The sequence below is a fragment of the Fukomys damarensis genome, unplaced genomic scaffold (assembly GCF_012274545.1).
Source record: "Fukomys damarensis isolate Sample0158 unplaced genomic scaffold, DMR_v1.0_HiC HiC_scaffold_6, whole genome shotgun sequence".
Classification (NCBI taxonomy): domain Eukaryota; kingdom Metazoa; phylum Chordata; class Mammalia; order Rodentia; family Bathyergidae; genus Fukomys; species Fukomys damarensis.
In genome coordinates, this window is record NW_022900918.1 from 8716919 (window position 1) to 8739622 (window position 22704).

The 22704-nt window shown below is 32.6% G+C and overlaps 1 protein-coding gene across 1 annotated transcript in view; it reads right to left on the reverse strand.

The window, feature by feature from the left end:
- The window catches only part of Dach1 (dachshund family transcription factor 1), a 394219-nt gene that overhangs the window by 158260 nt on the left and 213255 nt on the right, over nucleotides 1-22704 (reverse strand). The window contains exon 3 of the mRNA XM_033760919.1: nucleotides 21613-21774. Within this exon, the coding sequence (XP_033616810.1) occupies nucleotides 21613-21774 (162 nt within the window). The remainder of the gene's footprint in view (nucleotides 1-21612; nucleotides 21775-22704) is intronic.

Sequence of the window (22704 nt, forward strand, 5' to 3'; positions counted from 1 at the left end):
TAGGTTTATTTCTAAGAACTTTCATTATTGTTTTAACACCAGCAGAAAAGTTATACTTCATTAAATTGACCACTAATTTATGGTAAATTTATTTCCCTCAGAATATCCAAAGATTATCATCAGCAACAGCTCATATGTGTTCCTGTTTTTAGGTCTGGGGCCTTGTGGACAGTAGTTAAATCATGATAAATTAAAAGATACTAAACAAAATTCAGAATGCTTTACCTGTTTCAAAGGAACAATGTTCATAAAATTATGAGAATCTTTAACCAATGAGAAAAATTGCAAAATGCCATATTTATGCCTTCATTTTAGAAGTGAAGATGCTGAGGCACATAACTATTCAGTGGTATTAGCTCATCACATGGTACTCAGTAATTTTTACATTCACAGCAAGATTTAGATTATGAATCACAAAAGATTTATATTTTGAATTAGAAATGATATATTTGTAATACTATCATAGTTTATTATGGGAAATTATGTATTAGTATAAATTTGCCTTTAAGAGAAAGAATATTTAACTGAACAAGTGATTCGGTTGCAAACTGGTTTTGTATGCCTATTAAACAATATTTTTTCTTGACCAATATGACGGGCCAATATCATGGATGAATATTTAAATAATGATAACACCTACTATTCATATAAATAAATCCACTTAAAAAGGTCTTTAATACAAGCTAATATTTATTTCTCATCCATCTTACAAAGAATGAAATGGATATATGGGTTTAGTAAGAACACAAAAATACAGGTGCTCCTCAACTTACATGGGGCCGCATACTGAAAAAGCCACTGTAAGCTGAAAATGCATTCAACTCACCTAAGCTATGGAACATCAGCGCTTAGCAAAATAGTAGTGTGTGGATTCCTTCTCAGTATAGCTTGAATAACTTAGTGTGAAGGCTCACACTGCACAGTATCACATGAGCTTTGTATTCTGTGTGGCTGGCAGAAAAATACATCATGTTCCAAAACTCCAAGTAATTGCTGCTGAATGTATATTGGTTTCGAATCATCATAAATTTGAAAAATCTTACATAGAGCTATCCTTATATCACTGGTTGCCTGTAGTATGTACAAGAACTTGTATCCAAACTCAGGATTTTTGCTTTCTGACTATCATGCCTCTTTGATGACACTCTGATGCACTCTGTCAGACATGTAGATGGTGTTTATTATCATGTGATTACTGGAGAATTTTGGAAAATACACTTTGTAAGTCCACCAGTGTAAATAAGCTAAATAAAAATGTTTCATTTAAAAACAGTAGGAAATAAATCAGACGCAGAAGTTAAAATATCTCACGGTTTCTCTTATAAGAGAAATCCAAACTATAAATACTTTAAAAAGAAAAATGAAAAGATAGATGATAAGAAACAGAGAGGTACGCTTTGAGAAGATGAGAAGAGGTTGTGGGAATGGAGAAAGAACCATTGGGAAGTTAAAATGATAACATGAGATCTGTAAATGTATCAATTCCCATGATAATTTCAGTTATTATGTATCACAAACATATACTAATAGTTTTCAATAGAAAAGAGTCTCAGATTGCTTCACTAGTGAGTTATGTTCATACTGAAAACAGCCCATCTTTTTACCTACGATGAAACCTAAAATGAAATTGCTTAAAACAAATAGGAACAAAATATAATGGCATTTCCAAAAAGAAACATGGCTTGACTGTACCCAACTCTTGCAATAATTATTTATGTTCTATGCCATCAGAAGGGAAGCTTTTGCAAATTTTAGGTGCATAGGCCACCGTGAACATTGAGTACTCACCACACTGCATGCCACAGGCACACTGGCCTTCTCTGGGGACATGTAGAAAACTGTGTCTGTCTTTATGAATATGCCATGTAACTGCGGACCATACCACATAACAAAAACGCTAACCTACAAGCAACTGGATGAAAGAGATAGGACTTGGAGGATTTCTGGAGTCTTTGTTTAAATAAAAAAGGAAAAAGGGCAAAACCCTTTCTTTAAAGCAAGTAACATTTAAAATAGAAACATTTAGCAACAACATCAACACTATAATAAAGCTTATTCTACATCATTAATAAATATGATACATTAAATAATATGAAGTATAGAATTAAGTGCCTAGTCCTAGGTAGGGAAATATAAAGACTTAAAAAAAAAAGAAATGGAAGAAATTTCCATGTCACCCATTTCCTTATTACAAAACACTAATCTTTCTTTGATTTGTCACCACAGCAGGTCATTACTGTCTTTAATTCATATATATATACATACATACATGCTTGTGTATGCAATACAGTGATATATGTTGGTGCTTTCCTAGTCCTGTGTAGAAGGCCAGATGGAACAGATTTAAGTATGTAAGAGTATTTATTTGTCCTAGAAAAACTTCTAGGTAAGAAACTGAAGTTTTTCAAAGTTGTCATTTGTTCTTGACAAAAGCAAATTTTTAAACTCTGAAACATTAATTCTGGATAGAAAGTTAATAAAAAGAAGGAAACTCACTCTCATAAATATATAAAAGAAATATATACAGCAGGGCAAAATAAGACACATTTTTATATATCCGAAACTAATGTGTTATTATTCAATATTATTAAAAATAATATTACTAAAAATCTATCCAATTCATTGTGATGAAATAAAAATAATAAAATAATTTTAAGAGTCAAAATATGCTGAAGATTCCTCTTACTTTGGGTTGATGTGAACATATTATTAGAATTTTCAAGTGGAAAAACATGAAGCTCGGGAGAGCAGACTAGATAGGCTTCTGTAAAATTTCAAGCACTAGGTTGAACTGAAAATACTACCTTTTCGATGTTGTATTAAATGAGAAGTAGACAAGCAGTGAGAGATATCTGTATGCTTCATAGGCACTTATAAAAATCAAAATTTAACACAAATTATGTAAGTTATGTCCTACTTTACAGGACAAATTCTCTAGTACAGTGAAGATATATACTACTATTTCACTCTAAGCCATGTTTACATACTTCATCTAGAAATTAAAGATGGGTGACAGCTTTCTGTTTTTAATGATTTAATACTGTTGTAATGTGAAAACAACATGCAAAGTATCTCACAGCTGCCAAATATGAATCTTATAGAGATTGCATCCATGTAAGTAATGGAATATACATGTACCTACACATCCGTATATACTCATACACTGGAGGAATTCAATGTAGACAATTCAATTAGAATATTCTCAGCTATTACTTGGTGGCCATCTTCATTGTTTTGCATTTAGTGTATGTATAATTTACTTATTTAATAGTATTTAGTAAAGAATACAAAAGAATTTAAAGGCTTGCTCTACTCTCCCCAGAACTTCAGTTACTAAGTATACTTGAATTAAAAAATAATGTATCAAGAAATGTTCCATATAAAGCAATCTTTGAAGAAGATTTAAATTATGAAATATTTGATACTGGCTAAAGTGTTTTTCTAATCATTTGTGCACTGTAAAACACATGAGGAATCTATCCTGACAACTGTTCTTATTTCTTTCATTCTACCATTTGAGCCCCCTCCACACAAAGCCCATCATAGTCGCAATGAGATTATGATGCAGTGATCAGGTTGTGAAGGTTGCATGATGGCTCAGGCAGTGTATAAACACTCCCTTGGCACTTGTGCTTACAGCAATTTGAAATTCTCTGGTAGCTCAGTGTGATTTATCATGCATTTCGGACTTTTTCTTCATCATAGGAGAATGCTGCTAAGTTCAAAAGTGTTGCAACTAAGATAAGGGAAAGGTGAACCCTTGGAGAAAGTGGGAATTTGTAGTTTGTTATAATTTGGGCTTTTAAAACTGAATTGGCTGCAAAATTATCTTAGTGTTCTTCATTGTCATCTTTAATGCAGATTAGAAAACCAGCACTGATTGTAGGTGAATAGTCTGTACACTCATTGAACCCTGAATGCACATGGAAAACACCTATTTGAAGGATAAGAGTTAAGGTTTTGTATTAATAGCAACATAGATCTTCAACAGATAACATATAAAATTATTTGGTTTATCTTTTTTGAAACTCCTGTTCTGGCAAACAGGTGGTTTCTTAAACCTGCAGTATTTCATTTCCTCATACACAGCTGTGTTAGCAAACATTTGATTTTATGAACCACATGCCAGACTTGGCAATATTTTTATAATGGACAGGAAAAGGCAAATTGTATTGCTTCATTTATTTCCCTATACCAACAATGTATTTTTCAAATTTAATATTACTTGCTTTCTCCATAGTCAAGTTTTGTAATTTAAGCAGCTGTTCCTCCAGAAATATGGACAATAGCATGAATTCATCCCTAAATTCACATGGAAAATAAAACACTGCTGATGAAAGCTCTTTTTTTCCTCCTTTTTATTATTATTCATAAAATTCCCTAGGTATGCACAGTGCTTTATAGATCATATAAAAAGCCAAGGTCCCTGCCACAAAGGGTTTATAGCATAATCCAAGGGACACACAGAGTAAAACAGCTCAGATATAGAGAATGTGTATCATTACTTGGGATAGAAGCAAATGAGAATGGATAAAAAACTAGATATTAAACAAGGATGCTGCCACAAAACATATTTTTGTTATTGTAATTTTTAGGGTAATTTATTGAACAAGGGTGAAAATGGAAAGTGGTAAATAATAAAGTTAATAGGCTATTGATTCATTTATTTGCACATTTTCCATAGTATTCTAAATTCTGTTCACAGAAATACAAATATATAAATATATATTTCTCACTGTCTTTCTTTCTCTCTCTGTATTACATGTATCACTCCTGAAATTCTAGAGTAGCATCCTCATCCTCACTAAGTAATACAGATGTTGATTTCAGTGACTTAGATATTATTTATTAATGCTATATAACCATAGAAATATATAAATTTAGAACTTCTATTTCTGGGCCTACAAAATTAACAAATCTTAGTAAAGTAACAGAGTAAAATTTATGTGGTGTCTTCAAGGTCATCAAGATTAGCATTACCAAAACTAAATGGAAATTTAAGTCTCCAGATTTCTAAGTTTAACACTCTAAAAGAAAGCATGAGCCTTTTCCCCTATTTTAATAAACTGGAAAAAAAACACTAAAGTGGAAGTTCAAATGAAAAACTCTGCCTTAAGTTATACTACCTTAAGCATCACATAAAAGCAAGCAAGAAATTATCTCCTCTAAGATTCAATTTACTCATCTGTAAAATGGAAATGCCAACAATATTAACATTTTATGTTTCAAATTAGAAGAATAGATGTAGACATGCACTCATGAGAAAATGAGAATTAAAACATTACACAGTAAAACTCTAAAATGCTGACATTAAACAAAATGTAGCTTGAAGTGAGAGAAACACTCTATTTGGTAAGAATATACCGGACTTTCCTGAGTCGAGAGAGAGAGCCTGTATTAATAAGGATAATGTATAAAATCACATTCCTGCCTAACTGAACACTTATTCTGAAGTATTTGTTGAATAACCATGTACTGGCTGTCAATCAATGTGGCCAGGTCCGCACTGCCCTTTACTAGTTAAATAATGGTCTCATGGAGAAGACTCATGCAATAAACGGACTTACAAAATAGTCCAAAGTACTACAGAAAGGGCAGGATGATACTGAATGGAGGAGGATGAGGGCACATTTAGAGATCTGATTTAATTTTAGCATTCAGTGAAAGACCTTTAAGTAGAGACTAGAAAATTATTGGGAGTTTAGTAAGTGAAAAATAAGAGAAATCCACCAGCCAGCTTTGAAGAGATGCATGGGAAGAAGAGGTAATAGGTCCTGAGAGAAACCAGTGTGGTGGGAAGCATGCACAAAGAGTAACAGAAAGATTTTTTTAGAAAGTTATATACATTCAATACTCTGCCGAGTCTTTTCAGACCATTTTGAGAAAGTTGAATTTTCTTATTTCAACCTAAGTGAAAAAGTAATTGAAAATATTGTCTAATGTGAAATTTATGAACTGATTTATGATTGATAATCCCCACTGTCACTGTTATAAGGCCAGAGGATTATAAAAGACAACAAAGAATGAGAACAGGAAGACTGGTTAATGTGGGATGTGCTGATGACTTAGGCAACCATGCTGGCAATGAGTGCAGTGGAAAGAGGAATATGAATCCTAGGTTTGGTTTGAAGGAAGAAAAAACTAATGTATTAAACATGAAAATGATTGCAAAGTGGGAGAAGGATGTGCCAAACATGATTCCAAATTAATCAGATTGAGCATCTGAGTCTTTTTCTTTTTTTTTAATTGCAAGGTACTGAGCTCAAGGAAGATTTACCAAAGTCAAGGTCCAAGCCAGGATATCAAATGATATTCATTTCTAATTCATTTTATCAGGAACTGTAGTAAAATTCTTGTCATGAATCTTTAAATACAAGGAGTACTCTAAATCATGTAGAGAAAAAGAGATAATATCACTAGTATAAAATATAAACATTAGAGTGCATAATTTTATGTAGGATGAAAACAAGTAGAATTCCATTGGTATTGTCAATCTAGAGCTCATTGTTGGTAGATATGCTTTTAATAGCTTAAATTTAAGAAATATATTTACTATGTAAATCAGTTTCAAGAGAATGGGATGTAGGGTTAGGGACAAGAAACTATTCAAATCCTGAGAAACAGTTTCATTTTATGTAAGGCCCACAAAATGAAGCTAAAATAAAAAACATCATTAACTTTCAACTATTATCAACCCCATATCTGATGAGGAAACAGGTAATAAAGTCTTGTGATAAGCATAAAAAGATATCATTTTAATAAAACAGTGTCACAATGTTAACAAAAAACTCTCAGAATAGAAGAAATAATTTGCTTTTATCAGTTATTCAATAGGAAATAACTAAGTTTTTGAAAAATAATGTATGAAGATAGCTATTCATTTCTAAGTAAAATCACAACTCATAAGAGTGAAAGTAAATTTTTCACACATAAATCTTAGAAATTTATCCAAGTGATATTTTAAGATTTTCTTATTCATGTTAAAATTATATAAGCTGTAAAACTCAAACCATCAAAGCATAATTTCTATGATTGTGTATGCTTACATGTAGAGAAGTCAATATTCAATTTTAAAGTACAAATAAAATATAACTTTCATTGAAAAGCTTCAAATTGCTTTTCAATTCATAAGTACAGGGATAATTTAAGCCATTTTTGCACGTTATTTTATCTATCAATAGTAATTAACACAGTCTTAATCTGGCTAATGTTAATGACCACTGTTCTTCCGTAAATCCCAGTTAAACCAAGCTTATTAAGGACTAATTAAAGAAAGTATTATGTGCGGTGAATAAAGTAATGTCTGGTTTTAGAGTTGGAGTGTACATTTTGTCTGATAACATAAAATGGGACAAAACTTTTCAATTAAAAGTTGATGGACTTATTACTGATCCCTAAAAAAAAAGTCCAAATGAAATAACAATTTTCTCTTGCCGTGTGCATGTGTGTTTTTTTAAAGTGTAGCAATGTAATCTGAATCCAGTAATATATTTCCTCATCATGGCTCTTACTGTGAAATAAACAATAGGGTACAGTTTGAATAAATACAGAAGAACCTGGATAAGGAAGAAATGCTGAGGCCACACAGTGAAGGGAATATGGCAAATGATTTCAGTAAAGTTGGGATACTGCGCAGACTAGAGAGTCTTAGCTTTAGAGAAGATTTTCATCAAGATGTCTGCATGCTTCATTGTTTTATTGTAATTTTCTATGTAAGACATTTAATGTAGTGCTTATAATAATAGGTCCAGCAGTGTTTTGAGAATTAATTCAGTCCAAATAATCCCCTGAGATACGGGTAAGGAAACAGACACTGAGAAACTAAGGAGGCCAAAGTTCTTGACAATGGTGAAAAAAAGAGCCATGTCTTATATCCAAGTAGTTCGGCACCAATTTTTGTACTCTTAATCCTTCCACAAAAATCTGCTAACTTTCATTTTATATGTTCTCTCTCCCCTTTCTTTGCTTCTTTCTTTCCTCCACCCGCTTACTTTGTTCTCCAAATACTCATTTGAGGGAACGGCTGTCAGTATCACAGAGTGCTAATGAAAGCGGAGGGTAATGGAAAAGTGGCACACTGGTGTAAAGCTGGAGGCAGGAACATAAAGTGTGACGTGTGAGTTTTCCGGTTCGTATTTCATACCACTGGTTTGCTTGGAATGGCACAAACGCATAGACAGGAGGAAAAAAGAGGGACAGATAGAGAATGATGATTTGAATGTTTGCTTTTAACCTAGTATTAAAGTTCAAATTTGAAAAAAAAAAATGAAGACATGAGTCTGGTATGAGGGACTTTTGCAACCAAATCAATTTCTCAGAAGCAACATGGATTGAGTAATGGATTTTTAAAACAAAATAGGTAATATTGGCGACTGAACTTTCTTACCTGCTCTTATCAATTCATTTCTTTTTATTCATTACTTTTGTCACCTTTATTTCTCAACATTAGTGATTTATACACAGCTAATCAAAATTCCTGCTCATTGAGTAAATGTAATATTGCCTGCACTGCATGTGTTTATAATACGGAAATTTCAAACCACAAATCACTCCAGATTCCTGGGGAATAAGTAGATGTTATACAATTATACTACAGTCTTCATTTAAAAAAAATGCTTACAAATAAATGAATCCTTCTGGCTGATCATACTTTAAAATATCACAGTATACTGTAGAATCAGACTTGAGAAAGATTACAGAATAACCATTCAGAAGAAGAAAATGATCCCAAAGTTTCTAACTACTCTATTACTTAATTTCAGAGAAACACCACACTACAAAAGTTAATAGGTATTATTACAAAGTACAGATACAAATAAATGGTGTAAATTGATCTGTTTTCACTTTCAGGAAGCAGGTTTAGCATCAATCATGGAGTTATATATTCAAGAAATCAATGAAAAAGTACAGGAACTGAAAGACAACTAGCCAATGAAATTATTTTTCCTGAAATAATAGCTCTTTAAAATGATTGTTGTGGTCAATGTTATTTTATTTTAGTCTGCTCACTTGTTAAAATATAATGAATATCATATCAATTAATTTTTAGCTGTCTGAGGAGTTCACACTTGCAATCAACCACACGGGGTCTCTAATATTAATACACACAAAACAAGTCATCATTTTGTTAAATTTACTATTCAACGTTTTTGAAGGCCAATAGATAAGAAGAAATATGTAAATTAAGAAAAATACAAAATATAACTGTGTTCATCCATAACTTTTGTTATGAATTATTCCCTGATGGGTAAAACTAAAATCACGTCTTATTTTTAAAGTACTATTTTTTTAGAATACGTATATTTGGATACTGACACCTACATAGAGGGTACCAATTTCAATGTGAATTAAGCCAATATAGGACCTATATCTCTTAGTTCATAGAGGAACTCAGAAACTGCTGAGTTACACTTTGTGGTAAACATTTTGGGATCTTGCCAAAACCATTATAAACATTTCTGAGCTCACTTTTTCAGGGAACTCTTTTAAAAATCAATTACAAGTGAAAGTCTTTCAATGCAAGTGTTTTAAAATGTCAAGCTTGTATTACTTTTTTTTCCTTGTTGTGCATCAATGGCAATAATTCACAGCCTGTATATTAAATTGATTATATTCTATAATTAAGCTATTACAGGGAATAGAAGGTACAAGTAAATGAAAATTCACACCACAGCAAAATTGGTGTACTTTTTAAAGAAAATAAACTTAGGTAAAACATGTAAAGGAAAAGGGAGAAAGCATTAGGTAATAAGGAAGCATAAATGGTCAGGTTTTATTTTAAAAGCATATTCAAGTGTATTTATTGATTTTGAAAAATATTTTTAACATTATAGATCAACAAGTTAATAATAAATGTTTTATTTATGATTCCTGAATCAGGACTTTAGAAAGTATTCTATAGAAAATGACAGAAGATCAATTATGAGTCTAAATTTATAACACGTGGTCTATTCAGGAATATACTATAATCCAAATAATAATATACTTATTTTAAAATGTATAATATGAATGTATATAAATGCCTCAATGTATACATATTTTCATATGTGTGTATACATAATTGCTTTTGTAAAGGAAATAATGTCAAAACTTTTAAAGTTGGTGTCACTAACTTTTTATGCATCATCTAATAGGGTGTTAAAGATACAGTGACATTATATATAATTATATATTTTAGAGAAATAAGTTTAAAATCCTTCACTTTCAAAAAGTGAGATCCCCTCCTCAAGAAATGCATCAGCCATTTACTGTTAATAGCAGAGGATTAAAATCCCTCATGTATGTGTAGCAAGCACATTGATATTAATTGGTTTGTCCTTTCAAGTTGTGTTTATCTCTTCATTTCCATCACTGTTTCAAAGGTCACTCTGTTCCATTTATAAATCCAATATGACAGAGATTAGTAAAAGCAAAAAGCAACAACTAAATGAGTACATCATCATGCAATCACACATCTCACAATTCATTTATCCAATTAATAAAGAATAACATCAAATTCTTCTTGGTGAATTCTTTCAAAGCATCAAAATGGCTCGTGTCAAGATAGCTTAATCATCAACATTTAGGCTAGACAGTAAAGGAAATGTAGAGAAAGTATGAGATGATGCTTCAGTGGAAAGACAGTGAAATAAATATTCCTATTTTTCTAAAACAAAATAATTAAGAAATATATTACAAATTTATATATATTTAGTAAATATACTTTATAATTGAAATAAATTAGTGAGAAAGTTTTGGAAGCTGAAATGTCAAGCTTTAATTTGTGTGTGTGTGTGTGTGCGTGCGCGTGCGTGTGTGTGCATGTGTGTGTGTGTGCGTGTGAGTGTTTGTGTGTGTAACTATTTAATGGCTAAGGCCAGACATTAGAAAGATAAGGTAAACGATTTAAAGCAGTGCGTTATGTACTAATGGAAATAAAACACTGTATATTCTAGCTACTCTTTTCTGTATATGTATTTTAAAATATTTTAGATCATGACATTTTTCTCTTGAAGTATGCATAAGTTAGACAGTGGCAGGTATAAAAAAGAACAAGAAAAAAAGCTGAACATGTACCCATGTGTATTAAAACTGGCAACTCAAGGTGTCTGAGACTCAGATTGTTAAAGGAAATCATTTATGAAACAAGCTGATCTCTTTAATAAAACTAACATTTTAAAATATGATGTTTTTAATCAATGATGAATAGCTGACTTATATTATCTTTTAGACTTGCTATTTTTATAAACTCCTTTCCAGAAATACAGTTGGGATATCCAAATATAAAGTAATAAAACGGAAAATCAGAAAAATACAAGCAAATTCAAGATAATCTAGAAGTCCAATTACACAATTTCAGTACTTTTAGTGAGATAGAGAGAACTCTATTTCCTTAAAAAGTAGACTAAGACACAAAGAACAGATTATTTGCAAATCATATAGGCTTTTTTCTAAAAACAAGCATGAGTGATATGAAAACAAATTGAAAATGGTCTAAGAAACCTCTTTTTTTCCTCTCAGTTGTATGATATTGTGTCTCCTGAAACATGATATGGCCACAGAATCCTAAGGCAGAAGCAAGAATGTCTTTAAAGTTTTGAAGTGGTCCTGATCATGCAAATGATATAGTGCCTAAATGTAAATCATTAAGTGCTACATTGTATTAAATAATGTTATATAACTTTATATTTATTAGTTTATGTATATGTGATTATGTATGTATGTATCTACATATGTAGTTTTATTGGTTTGAAAAGCAAGCCATCCATTTCAGTTTAATATACTTACTAGAAAATTTTAAGTAAAATATAATTATTAAATGGATTATGAAGATAGTAAGTTCATCTTTCCCTAGCTATTTTAAAACATAATAGCATGTATATAACTGAAACATTTTTCCTCAAAGATCCGAATCTATGCTTTTGTAGAGAGAAAAATCCCAGATGAACTACTTTGTTTTAAATTTTTCTTTGAAAAATAAAAAAAAAAAAAACTTTTCTGACAGTTCCTGAAATGTTGCAATTTTATATGAGCACAATCAAAGGAAATACTCAGTATGAACCACCACATACACAGGATTGATAAAAATGTAAAGATCATATATTCTTATAAAATGTTTTAAATTTAAAGCATCCCTATGTGAGTATTTGATATGACTGAATACACACTAGTATATAATCTCTCTTCTTTGTCCCTTTGCAGATTATTACTTTCAGCCTACAAATGACCCCAAGGAAGTAAGTAGACTTCTTGGCTGAACAATTTATCAACAGCTTGAAGTGACAGGAATGGTGATTCAAGCCTGAATCCCCACATATCAGATGTAGGCCACATTCTTCAGTCTGCAGAACCAGAAAGGGAAAAAGTCCCTGTCGCATTTGCCCTTTCACAGAGATGGAAATATTATTAGAAAGGACATAAACAGACTAATTAAATCACAGCAGTATGGCTGGGATGACAGCTGGTACAGCGTGTGACTGAGAAGATCCATATCTGTGAACAGGAGGTACTTCACTTCCAATCCATTCGCTATTAGGTGCTTTCAAGCTTGCTGTGCAGACATTAAATAATAACATATCATTTCTAAGACTAAAATGATGTAAAGAAATAAAAAGGCTTTCTAACCAAGAAATCTTTTGTGCAACACAGAAAGAAAATCATTTACCACTCAGTTTTGCTTTTGAGATAAAGATGTAATAATGCCATTACCTTTCATCAGCAGGATCCTTGAAAATCAACACTCTTTGCTTATCATGCTGTGAAATACAAATAGAGCTAAAGGCATGGTCTGCGAGGCACTGCTGCAGCGATATTAACTAACAGATCTGCCCTTTGTGAAGGAAACCGTATCCGTTTCATTAGTGCAGACTCTAATTCAAAACTGTTGAAAATGAACTGCACATACTGTTTTAATAACAACATTCCTAATCATTATCAAACTGGTAATTCTCTCAGCACTGAATGTAAGGGTTTGTGTTTCCATTATGACCTGCTGTTAAAGAAAACCATATTTAAATCCCCCATTCTTTGCTAACTTCCAAATTATCCACGTTTATTTTGGAGAGTTTGGGACATCAAGAGCATGCAAAAGTATGGATGTTGTTTTATTATTTCATCAGCAGATTGACATCATACATACCTATGTCAACTACTATATTATTTACTAATCCTTTAGTTGTACGGTTTTGCACTCCATTTGCCACGCCATGATTCATACAAATGGCTTTGTATAGTTTTGGAGTATTTTGCCAATTTGCAAACGAATCAGTCACACAAATGTAAAACTCTAGGTTGGGTGGCAGGTGCACTGGGCTCAGAACTTGTGCGCGCACAAAGCAATGTTGATCCACGAGCATCCTGGTGACATCTCAAAGAAAGAATTATCTGATATTAAGATATTATAGTGTATTTGAAAATACTTGTCACTACAATTGTATTTTACAAAACACAAAGTTGACTTATTGTAATCACATCTCACTTTTAATAATACGATGTGAAATATAAAGCAAATAAAACAACAGAGGATCATAGTGACAAAGAATTGTCTGACCTTCAAAGAATAGAATATGGCCCCTGTTATTTTATACTGCAGTGTTTGCTTCCACTATGCCTTATTTTTTAAGTTTACATAATCACCATAATACAGTGATATTGGTTGACAAAGATCATTTCCAGGGCTTTCCTTAAAGAAAATGCATTCATTCTCCTGGAAAGTAATAGAGACTACTATATGTAGAACTTATCCATTCCACTTAAATATATCCCAGTTTCCCATGCTTTATGATTGCATAAGGATATGCAGAGAAAAAGATCATTAAATTTATATTTCTTAACATGATATGCTTGGATTATCAGGTTTACTTCATTATCCAGTCATTATTTAAAATAAGCAATGTTAAATTTAAAAGAAAAACATTTCATGATATTTTCTAGTAGGGTTCTCCAACTCTTCAGGTAAATGTAAAAAGTCTTCATGAAATGAAAAAGTCACTGCATAAAAATGGAATATCCTCTGAATTCTGCTTATCTATACCAAAGACTGTATTTACTAGTTTATATAGGAATCTAGTACACGTTACTTGTCAATCTAATGATTATATTAATACATATATATAGATTTAGAAATATATATTTAAATATATTAAATTGAAAATGTTTTTTCATACAGTAATATATTTTCCAGCATCACCTGTTGTGATCATTGATATTTCTATTCTTTCACATAAAAAATAAATGTCAAAAACAAATTATGAAAAAGGTACAGAATGATACTATTAACTTCCTAGAGAATCAGAAAAAGAGTTTAATAATATGATCAATAATTAGTACATATGCATTTTTAAATAATTTAATTTTAAGATATAGTTTTTTAAAACCATGATTATTTCACAATAATATAACAATGTTAGCTCTTCCTGAGTCTTTTACAATCTCTAATGAAACAGGTACACAGTACCAAAGTAAAAAATGTTATCTTTTATTTCTTGTATTCAAAATAAATATTGTCTACCCTTATCCATCATTGCAATGGTTAAACAGTATCTACATAGATGTACTACAGCATTCAGTGCTTATCATTGACCTGTTTAGGGGACATTTGAGTTGCTTCTGGATTGTTTTTTTTTTATTTTGGAAATCATGACAAAGAATGCCTTCTTGTCTTTTCTCATATTTTAAGTTTTTAAAAATCAAAAGAGTTTATAGTCAAGAGGGAAAATGGTCACAAAGATCTCTAATTAAATAAGATCCTTTATTTAAAAAGAAACCTGATCACTTAAGAGACTTACCTAAGCAGCTACATTCCTTATGAACTATATTATTTCTAGAAGCTAAATCTTGTGACATATTGTACAGTCTCTTCTCCCACCTCACTCTGCAGATGCATGCAGAAGATCGTACTTATCATGATACATGATGCTCAAATTTTACACAATGAATTTTGATAATTTTTATTAAATTAGGTACATATTCTCCATAGTTCCTCATTAAATAATCTTATTTAATGTATTTAAGAAAGTGTAAGAAATATCAAACATTTTCAAATGCATTAACATTGATGAAAAAGTAGCTCAGCACTTTTATTTATTAACATCAGGATAAGCAAATTCCTGTGAAAAGTCCAGATATGAAGACATCTTTTACATAGCGAATGATGTTAACCATATGTCCTATTCACAATCAATTGAATTACAGACCATGGCAGTACTTACACTTTTAAGAGATGCTTATGTGGTCTTCCATTAAAGTTCCACTAATGTGACATTGCTGAAAAAGTTTACATTTGGTCCTACTTTCCTTCCCATATGGGAAGCCACAGAGAGCAAAAGCATCAATTAAAAGTGTTTGTATATAAATTGATGGCTATCACTTAAAAATATTTCTTATCTTCATGTGTCAGTATCTTTTTGAACTTTTAGGGTAGTCTTGTGTTTCCATGTTTATAAGAACGGGGTAATTAATATTGTTTAATCTTACTTTTCAGACAGAAAGAAGCATTTTACAAATTACTGTGAAGTAGAAAAACATTAAAGTTCTAAAAAGAAAAACCTTTCCACATTTAATCTGTTAAACAATAGCAAATTTCTTATGAATCAGTGATACTGTAATTGAACTGGAGACATTTTTAGAGCAAGCTTGCCTTGCCTTTTTCACCCTCCGATTTGGAATCTGCTCACAGTACTGCCAGCTTAACCAAAAAGGATTAACTCTCATATCCAACTGAGAACACAGATAATTCTCAGTAATTGGTAAAAAATGAAGATGAATGGGGCTGAGAGATAAGGAGCAATTAGCTCATCAGCAGTTACAGCTGTGCACTCAATCCGGATCCATCTCTTGAGTCTCGGCCCCTTTTAAAGAACCTAAGCAGAATAAGCACAGGACAGCCCTCCCCAAAAAATTGCTATACCTGCCCATCACTTCACCAGTCTTCCATTTTATTTCCTTACTATACAAAGACACCTGTCATAGCCTGCTATGTAAATTACTACCTCTCCCAGGACCTATGTCTAAAGCCAATCTTCTTTTAAAACTTTTTTTATAACAGAAACCAAATGACTACTGTAGACACTCTTAAATTCCCTGTCAATCGTTTCATTATAGCAGCATCATCTGTTTGAAAATATAAGCAATTCCCTCATCTAATTATAGAAAGGATTTGAGGTTCATTAACATTGCCATGGCAGAGAATCCAACATGCGACTGCGGGGCTCTGCTTGGTGGCCTGCATTCTGTTCTGTTTCCTTTCATTTACTTTCTCAAGGTCTCTAAGACTTTTTCCTGAAATCATAAAATGAATTTTTTCCTTCCAAATAGACACATGTGTCAGAAGAAAGGAAATGACTCTAGTGTAAACTGTTCTATTTCTGTAGGAATGCTTTTTTCCTTTTTTACAATAAGGAGACAGTCAGCTGAGGAAGGTAATTTTATCTCCCTGTCTGCCTTGCCTTTTTTTCCATATATTTGTTTTGTTTTCTTCATTGGAGGAAATGAGAAATAAGGAATGAAAAATACTACTAAGGAGCACATTTATCCCAAACGCAAGTTCCAACTGGTGCTTGAAATGTCTGTATCTTGGTAAATATTTTAAATTTGAGAAAAAGAAAAAGTATCGTATATTTTGGATATGTGAAATAAGTTCATTTTCGTAGATCTCTGCATTCGTGTAGGTTTGCTTGTGTTCCACAGTGTTCAGAAAGACAAAATACTGAAGTCTTAAGATGACTTCACTTCCTTGAAGAAATAACAGCAGTGAAGGGGTTATGAGTAGAGTTTAAACAATGAGATTTTCGTGGGACATCTGTTTTGAGATCACATTTTGAATAGATATGAACTCATTTCCTACTAAGCAAGCAATCTACTATTGTTGATAGCTGTTTACCAGTTCTATGAGTCAGATATTAGCTAGTGGCAAAGGTCCCTCTCAAATTCTCCGAGTATTTTTTAAACTGTGTACATAGTGTTTTCCTTAAATAAAATGTTAAGAGAAGTAAAAATACAGTCTTTTCCTGCCTCTTGGTAAATTAGAGTTCACAAAATTTTGCACTTGGAATATTTAATGCATTTATTTTTAAAGGCTTATTTCCTTTGTTGTCTTTGCTGAAGGGAGTAAGACACTAGGTTCAGCATGGATTTAAAAAACATGGATACTTTAAGAACTGCTCACTGTGTCAATATTTATATAACATTTAAAAACTAGAAGTAAAATTAAGTTTCCTTTATTTAGATTAGATGAATTGTGATTAATTTAGCATCTACAAAAAGTGCCTAATGCCTAAAAGATAAACAAATAAAAACACAGCAATATGCAATAACAAGCTGACCCCGGGTTCACTAGTTTTAAATTCTTCCCTTCCCATATCCCAGTTCCAATTTCTAAGCAGCAATTTTTTAAGCTGGTTATGCAGATCAGTCCTTAAAGAAAAATAATGGCAATTTGTCTGGCCTCTGTGTTGTGGATAGTGTTGCCACTGAAAAGAATCCAGGACATTTTTCCTTCTTATCTGCAGTGTAGCTCATATCGGCCAACCTGTCACAAGATAGTACTTGATATAAACAAGAGATTGCTAAGACATCTCAGTAATCAATATCAGGATGGCTACAGTATGGAAACCCCAACCAGTGCATATCATTTGTCTCAGCATCTATTTCTATGGCCAAATGAAGCATTAATTCAAATCATAAATCTATGGTGATTTAAATCTGGGAATGAGCACCTGCCAGCTTTAATGATTTATTTTGTACATTTCAGTAAGCAGGAGATTTGTCCATATGAACTGACAGGTCACCTTCAGATGCCAGGAGCAGACTGTTTATCACCATGCAGACTAGCATCTCATCTTAGCAAGTAAATATTAAACTAAAAGAATCCAATTGATTGTGGATGAGGGAGAATGGCGACATGGCTATATATTTTACTCAGAATGCTGATGCCTCCCTCAGATCTATCTTGAGGTCCTCACTTCCTCCTGGAGTGATGATTTTGTGGGAAGAATCACCCTGAAAATGATGATTCTGCGAACTCAAGGTTACCATGTAAAATTGGGGTGCAAAACCGTTTGTTAGTATCAAAGATTTCTTTAAACAGCTTTTTTAAGCTGTTTTTTAAGACTCACAGTGAGAAGGGTCATCTATAATGAAATTATACTGTCACCTCACCACGCCAAATCAAACTGAACCAAACCAAGTGAAAACAAAATCTATTTTCTGAGGCGGTAGAGATTTATTTACAACCAAAGGAAAAATATGTGCTCCAACAAAGAAAAGCCTAAAATATTTAATGGAACTTATGTGCCAGATTAGCATAGGAGGTAAAAAAGAGGACTGAAATGACTTCAAAAATGTCAGTCGATTTGGACAAGACTGAGTAGCAACAATATATCAGTAAAGTAACTTCAAAGATCCAACTGGCAGATTCATGAGAGAGTAAATTTTATTTCTAAAATATAGGAATTGGAGATTCTTGATATTTTTCTGGAATTCTTATTCTTCAGGATCAATTCCTTACTAATTCACCCCAACTGATTCTCCTGGAGGATCCAGTACTTTCTGTTATAGCTGCCTGTTTAGTTAGTCGTCCCATGCATAGCCCACCTTGATTTCTGGGCCTGTCATAGATTATTTTTAGATTCTGAGAACGCACTAAAATCCAATATACAAAAGTTCAAATAACAGCTACCCCCAAATTTCCTCACAGCTTAACAAGTAATACCTAACAGAGAGAATAGGAGGAAGCAGTTTACGGCAGTAAAAAGAAGAAGGCAATTCTCAGGAGGGCAGGTTTAGAGATGTAATAATATCAAAAGCAATGCCAAAACACCAACCAAACCATGTGATAAGTAGGCTGTGACAAATAACGTGATAAGCACAGACATACATTTTAATTCTCATGAGGTACACACTCTTATCTATAGCATTTTTCCAAATGTGGAATGTTAGGCTCAGAAAGTTTGCATAACTTCTAAAGTCACAGAGCAAGTCATTATTGAATACTTACCTGGAAGCAGGCACTGTCCTCCGAACCAGGGAAGACTGGGGCCGTAAAAAACTGTTAATTCGGCAACTGCATTGATCTGTGTGAGTTCAAGTCCCATCGCTCTCTACCCCTCCAACCACCTCTTCCCTTCCCAAAGACGATTTTTCCCTGCTCTCTGGATAAACATACAGGATTACAAGTGCTCAGGAAAAATAATATAAACTGTAAATTTTTAGAAGATAGGACCATGTGAGAATACAATGAAAATGGTAACTTTTTTCATGTGTCCAAATCCAGTAAAGATATGTAGGACAGAATGAGTAACATGCCTTTGGAGTTAGCAATGACAATGATGCTAATACGTTAGACAATATCAAAACTCTCTAGGAAATTTTGAGCAAATTTTTCTTCCTGGTTCAAATTGAACTTGGATAGTCAATGTCAAAGCTAAAAAGCAGTATAAAGTAAAATCCTTATTAGATGACAATGGATATCTTCCAATTACAACACAAAATTAAATTCAGATTATTTTATTTTAAGCCACTTGAACAGTGTATGCACCAAAGCAACTAAAGTAAGCTACAATTTGACAGTAGCGAAATGTTACTGTATACTACCAAATATTAAATGTTATTAGTGCTTAGTTATAAGTCATGTTCCCCTCACCTTATGACTTGGTTTCTCCAAAACTGATCAGTGTCCTACTACTCAGAAAAATTCAGAGGTAACATGTTTTAGTACATTTTGCTTTAAATGTTATTATGTTGCCTATTTTAAGAATCTTTCCTCAAAACACCAACTATCAAATATTTTGAAAACAATCCAAGTTACATTTTGGAACAACTACAATAGCTTAGAGTGGCCAATAACTTATTTTTAAAACAACTGTTCAATACTGCTCAATGTTGCCAAAGTCAAATATTTTTATTTTAAAGCAACATATACTCAGTAGCTCCAAAAGCAGCATTATAATTCTTTCATGTTACTTCAATACTGGTTAACTTCAAAGTCTCCACTTTTACATACACAAACCATGAACTAAACAACCTCATCTTCCTGGGCTTCTCCCTAAGAGCACTTAGAAATGCAAGCACTGATATTTCCCTTAGTCCTTTTTTAGTTTTTCAGCCCTCTCTCTGGGCTTTTATCCATATCTTTTTACCTTTTTAGACATTGCCACCAATACTTTTTCTCAGTTCAACATTGCTGCCAGTGTCTTTCAAGAATCCTAATGAGGGTCTGGTGAAAAGTTGTACTTGTCCCTATTTTACATTAGAAGCTGCCCTTTTGTGTTGCTGAACCAGTGGTTTTCTGTGTATATTTCAAAAGCACTTCCTACCTTTGCATTCTTGGCTAGTGTATGTTTCCAGAGAACTGACATGAAAATAACTGTTACTAAAATCCATACTGTGCCCTTACTTATGAATGGACCGAATGGCTGAAAGTAAAGAGCTGGATATTAATTTAGAAAGTAATCTGGTAAAATGCTGTATGGAAAAGAGAACTGACTGAACTATTGTGTTTTTCTTGTGTCCTTCAAAAGCATATGTTGACTATGATACCTGGTACACACCTTGTAGAATCCAAATTTTCCTTGTGAAATTACATTTTGTGTATGATTTCTGTATTTTAAAAGAAAATGATACAGTGCAGTAACTAAATAAAATGTTTTACTAGGTCAAATAAAAGTTTTACTATGTCAATGTTAAAGATGTTAAAGATTTTATTAATAAAAAAATTAATCCACATTTGAAATTGTATTTGACAAAACAAATTACCCAAATGAATATTCTGCACAGGTAAAGCTGTTTTATTTGGTCTGACTGTGGTAATTAAATTTTAATCTTTTTTGTCTGTAGAGTGGGAAAGAAAAATACCAAGAGAAATTAAAATTGTATTTTTAATGACAGGGACAATGATAATACTTCTATCTAGAAAGAATTACTCAAAATAATCCTTGTTCATGGTTGTATAAGAAAAGATGTACAGTAGTTTTTTAATAAATTCAGTTTCCTACGGTCAACTATGGTTTCAAAATATCAAATGGCAAACTCCAGAAATAAATAATTCATAAGTTGTAAATAACCTATTATGATATATTGTCATTTTCCAATCCTAAATAATTGTTAATCTCTTACTGTTCCTAATTTATAAATTAAACTTTACCATACATATGTATGTAACATAGTATTTATGGAGTTTAGTACTCACTATTTCTAGCAGCCATTGAGGTCTTGGGACCTAACTCCCACACCTGAGGAGGGATTACTGTATGTGCTTTGCTGTTGGTAGTGGTCAATGTCTTACTTGATAAAAAAATGCATTAAAAGAATTTAGAATATAAAGCATAGAGTTTTATTTGTATATATTTTTCTGTTAATTTACCTATACTGGCTATTTTAGAATTACGATTATTAAACTTTATCTGTATTATGGAATACGTTAGTCGAGTACTTACCTGGTTGGTCCTATTAAAATAAAAAACAAAGTTGCTAACTATGTAATCAGAGCACATGTGATTAGAGTGCTACCTTCACAATACTCCATGTTCTCGAGCTGGTTCAAACTTTTTGAGTGGGTAGCATGGAGGTTGGCTCAGGAGAAGTTAGTAGTTCTACAGCAAAGGGATCACAGTTAGTTTCGGTGAACATAAAACTTACCAACACTTGAATTCATGTCCCCATTTTCGGAATCAGCTCCATGCTGGTTATTACTGGCATGATAGTTACTCATAGCTTCTAATTTAATTTTTTTCACCTTCATTGCTTCGGCGATAGCGGCATTGGTAGCAGCAGCAGCTGCTGCAGCTGCTGCTGTAAGACCTTAAAAGAATAAGTTAAAAATGAGGTAACTCAAAATCAGATTTTCACATAATCATCCATGTACTTTTCATAATTTACATACAGCATATATTAGATTATCTGATTTCTTTATGCAGCACTCTGAAAGCACATTCATTGCCAACTAACCAAAGAAATTTAGCATTAATAAAAAGGGAAGAGGGCTCTTCAAACTTCCAAATTAAGTATCAGAAGAAGCATAACCCATACCTAGAATTATAGTGGTGGAAATGCAGCCTAGGCATCTCTCAAAGAAACCAGTCTGAACTAGCTGTTCTTGGTCAAAATCTTCTACTAAAAAGGAGGGGGAATGAGCTGTTGGCTTAATCCCCAAGGCTTTTTCTAAGGAGTGTAAACCAACTTCACCACCCGTGGCTTTCTACTTACTGTTTCATGCCACCCTCAAGCTATGGCAAACATACCATCCTTTCCCACAAACAAACTGCCTCTTCAAGCCTCTGCTTTCCTACATATTGCTTTTGTCTGAGATGGTCTTGCTTCATACTTTACTATACTGATTTCTAAAACTCTAGTAAAATCCTATTCGTTTTTTCCCCCCTTGGTACTGGGGATCGAACTCAGGCCCTTAGCGCTTACAAGGCAGGTGGCGGAACCACTGAGCCCAACACCCAGCCTTAAATCCTATTCATAATTAAGAGTCTAACCACCTTTTCCCCACACTGTGTTGATGCCTGTCTACTTCTCTCCTTCTGGAACACATTTGTCCTTCTATTCGGGCATTGCAGATGTCCATTTCTGCATCCCTTCTCCTCAGTAGATGGTGAGCTTTTCAAAGGCAAGGACTCTTTGTTATAGCTTAGTAGCCTCAGTATTCCGGAAAAATAAAATATGATAACTGCAAGTACTTTACTTCTGCTTATGAAATTTAAGTACTGATTTACATTATGAGAA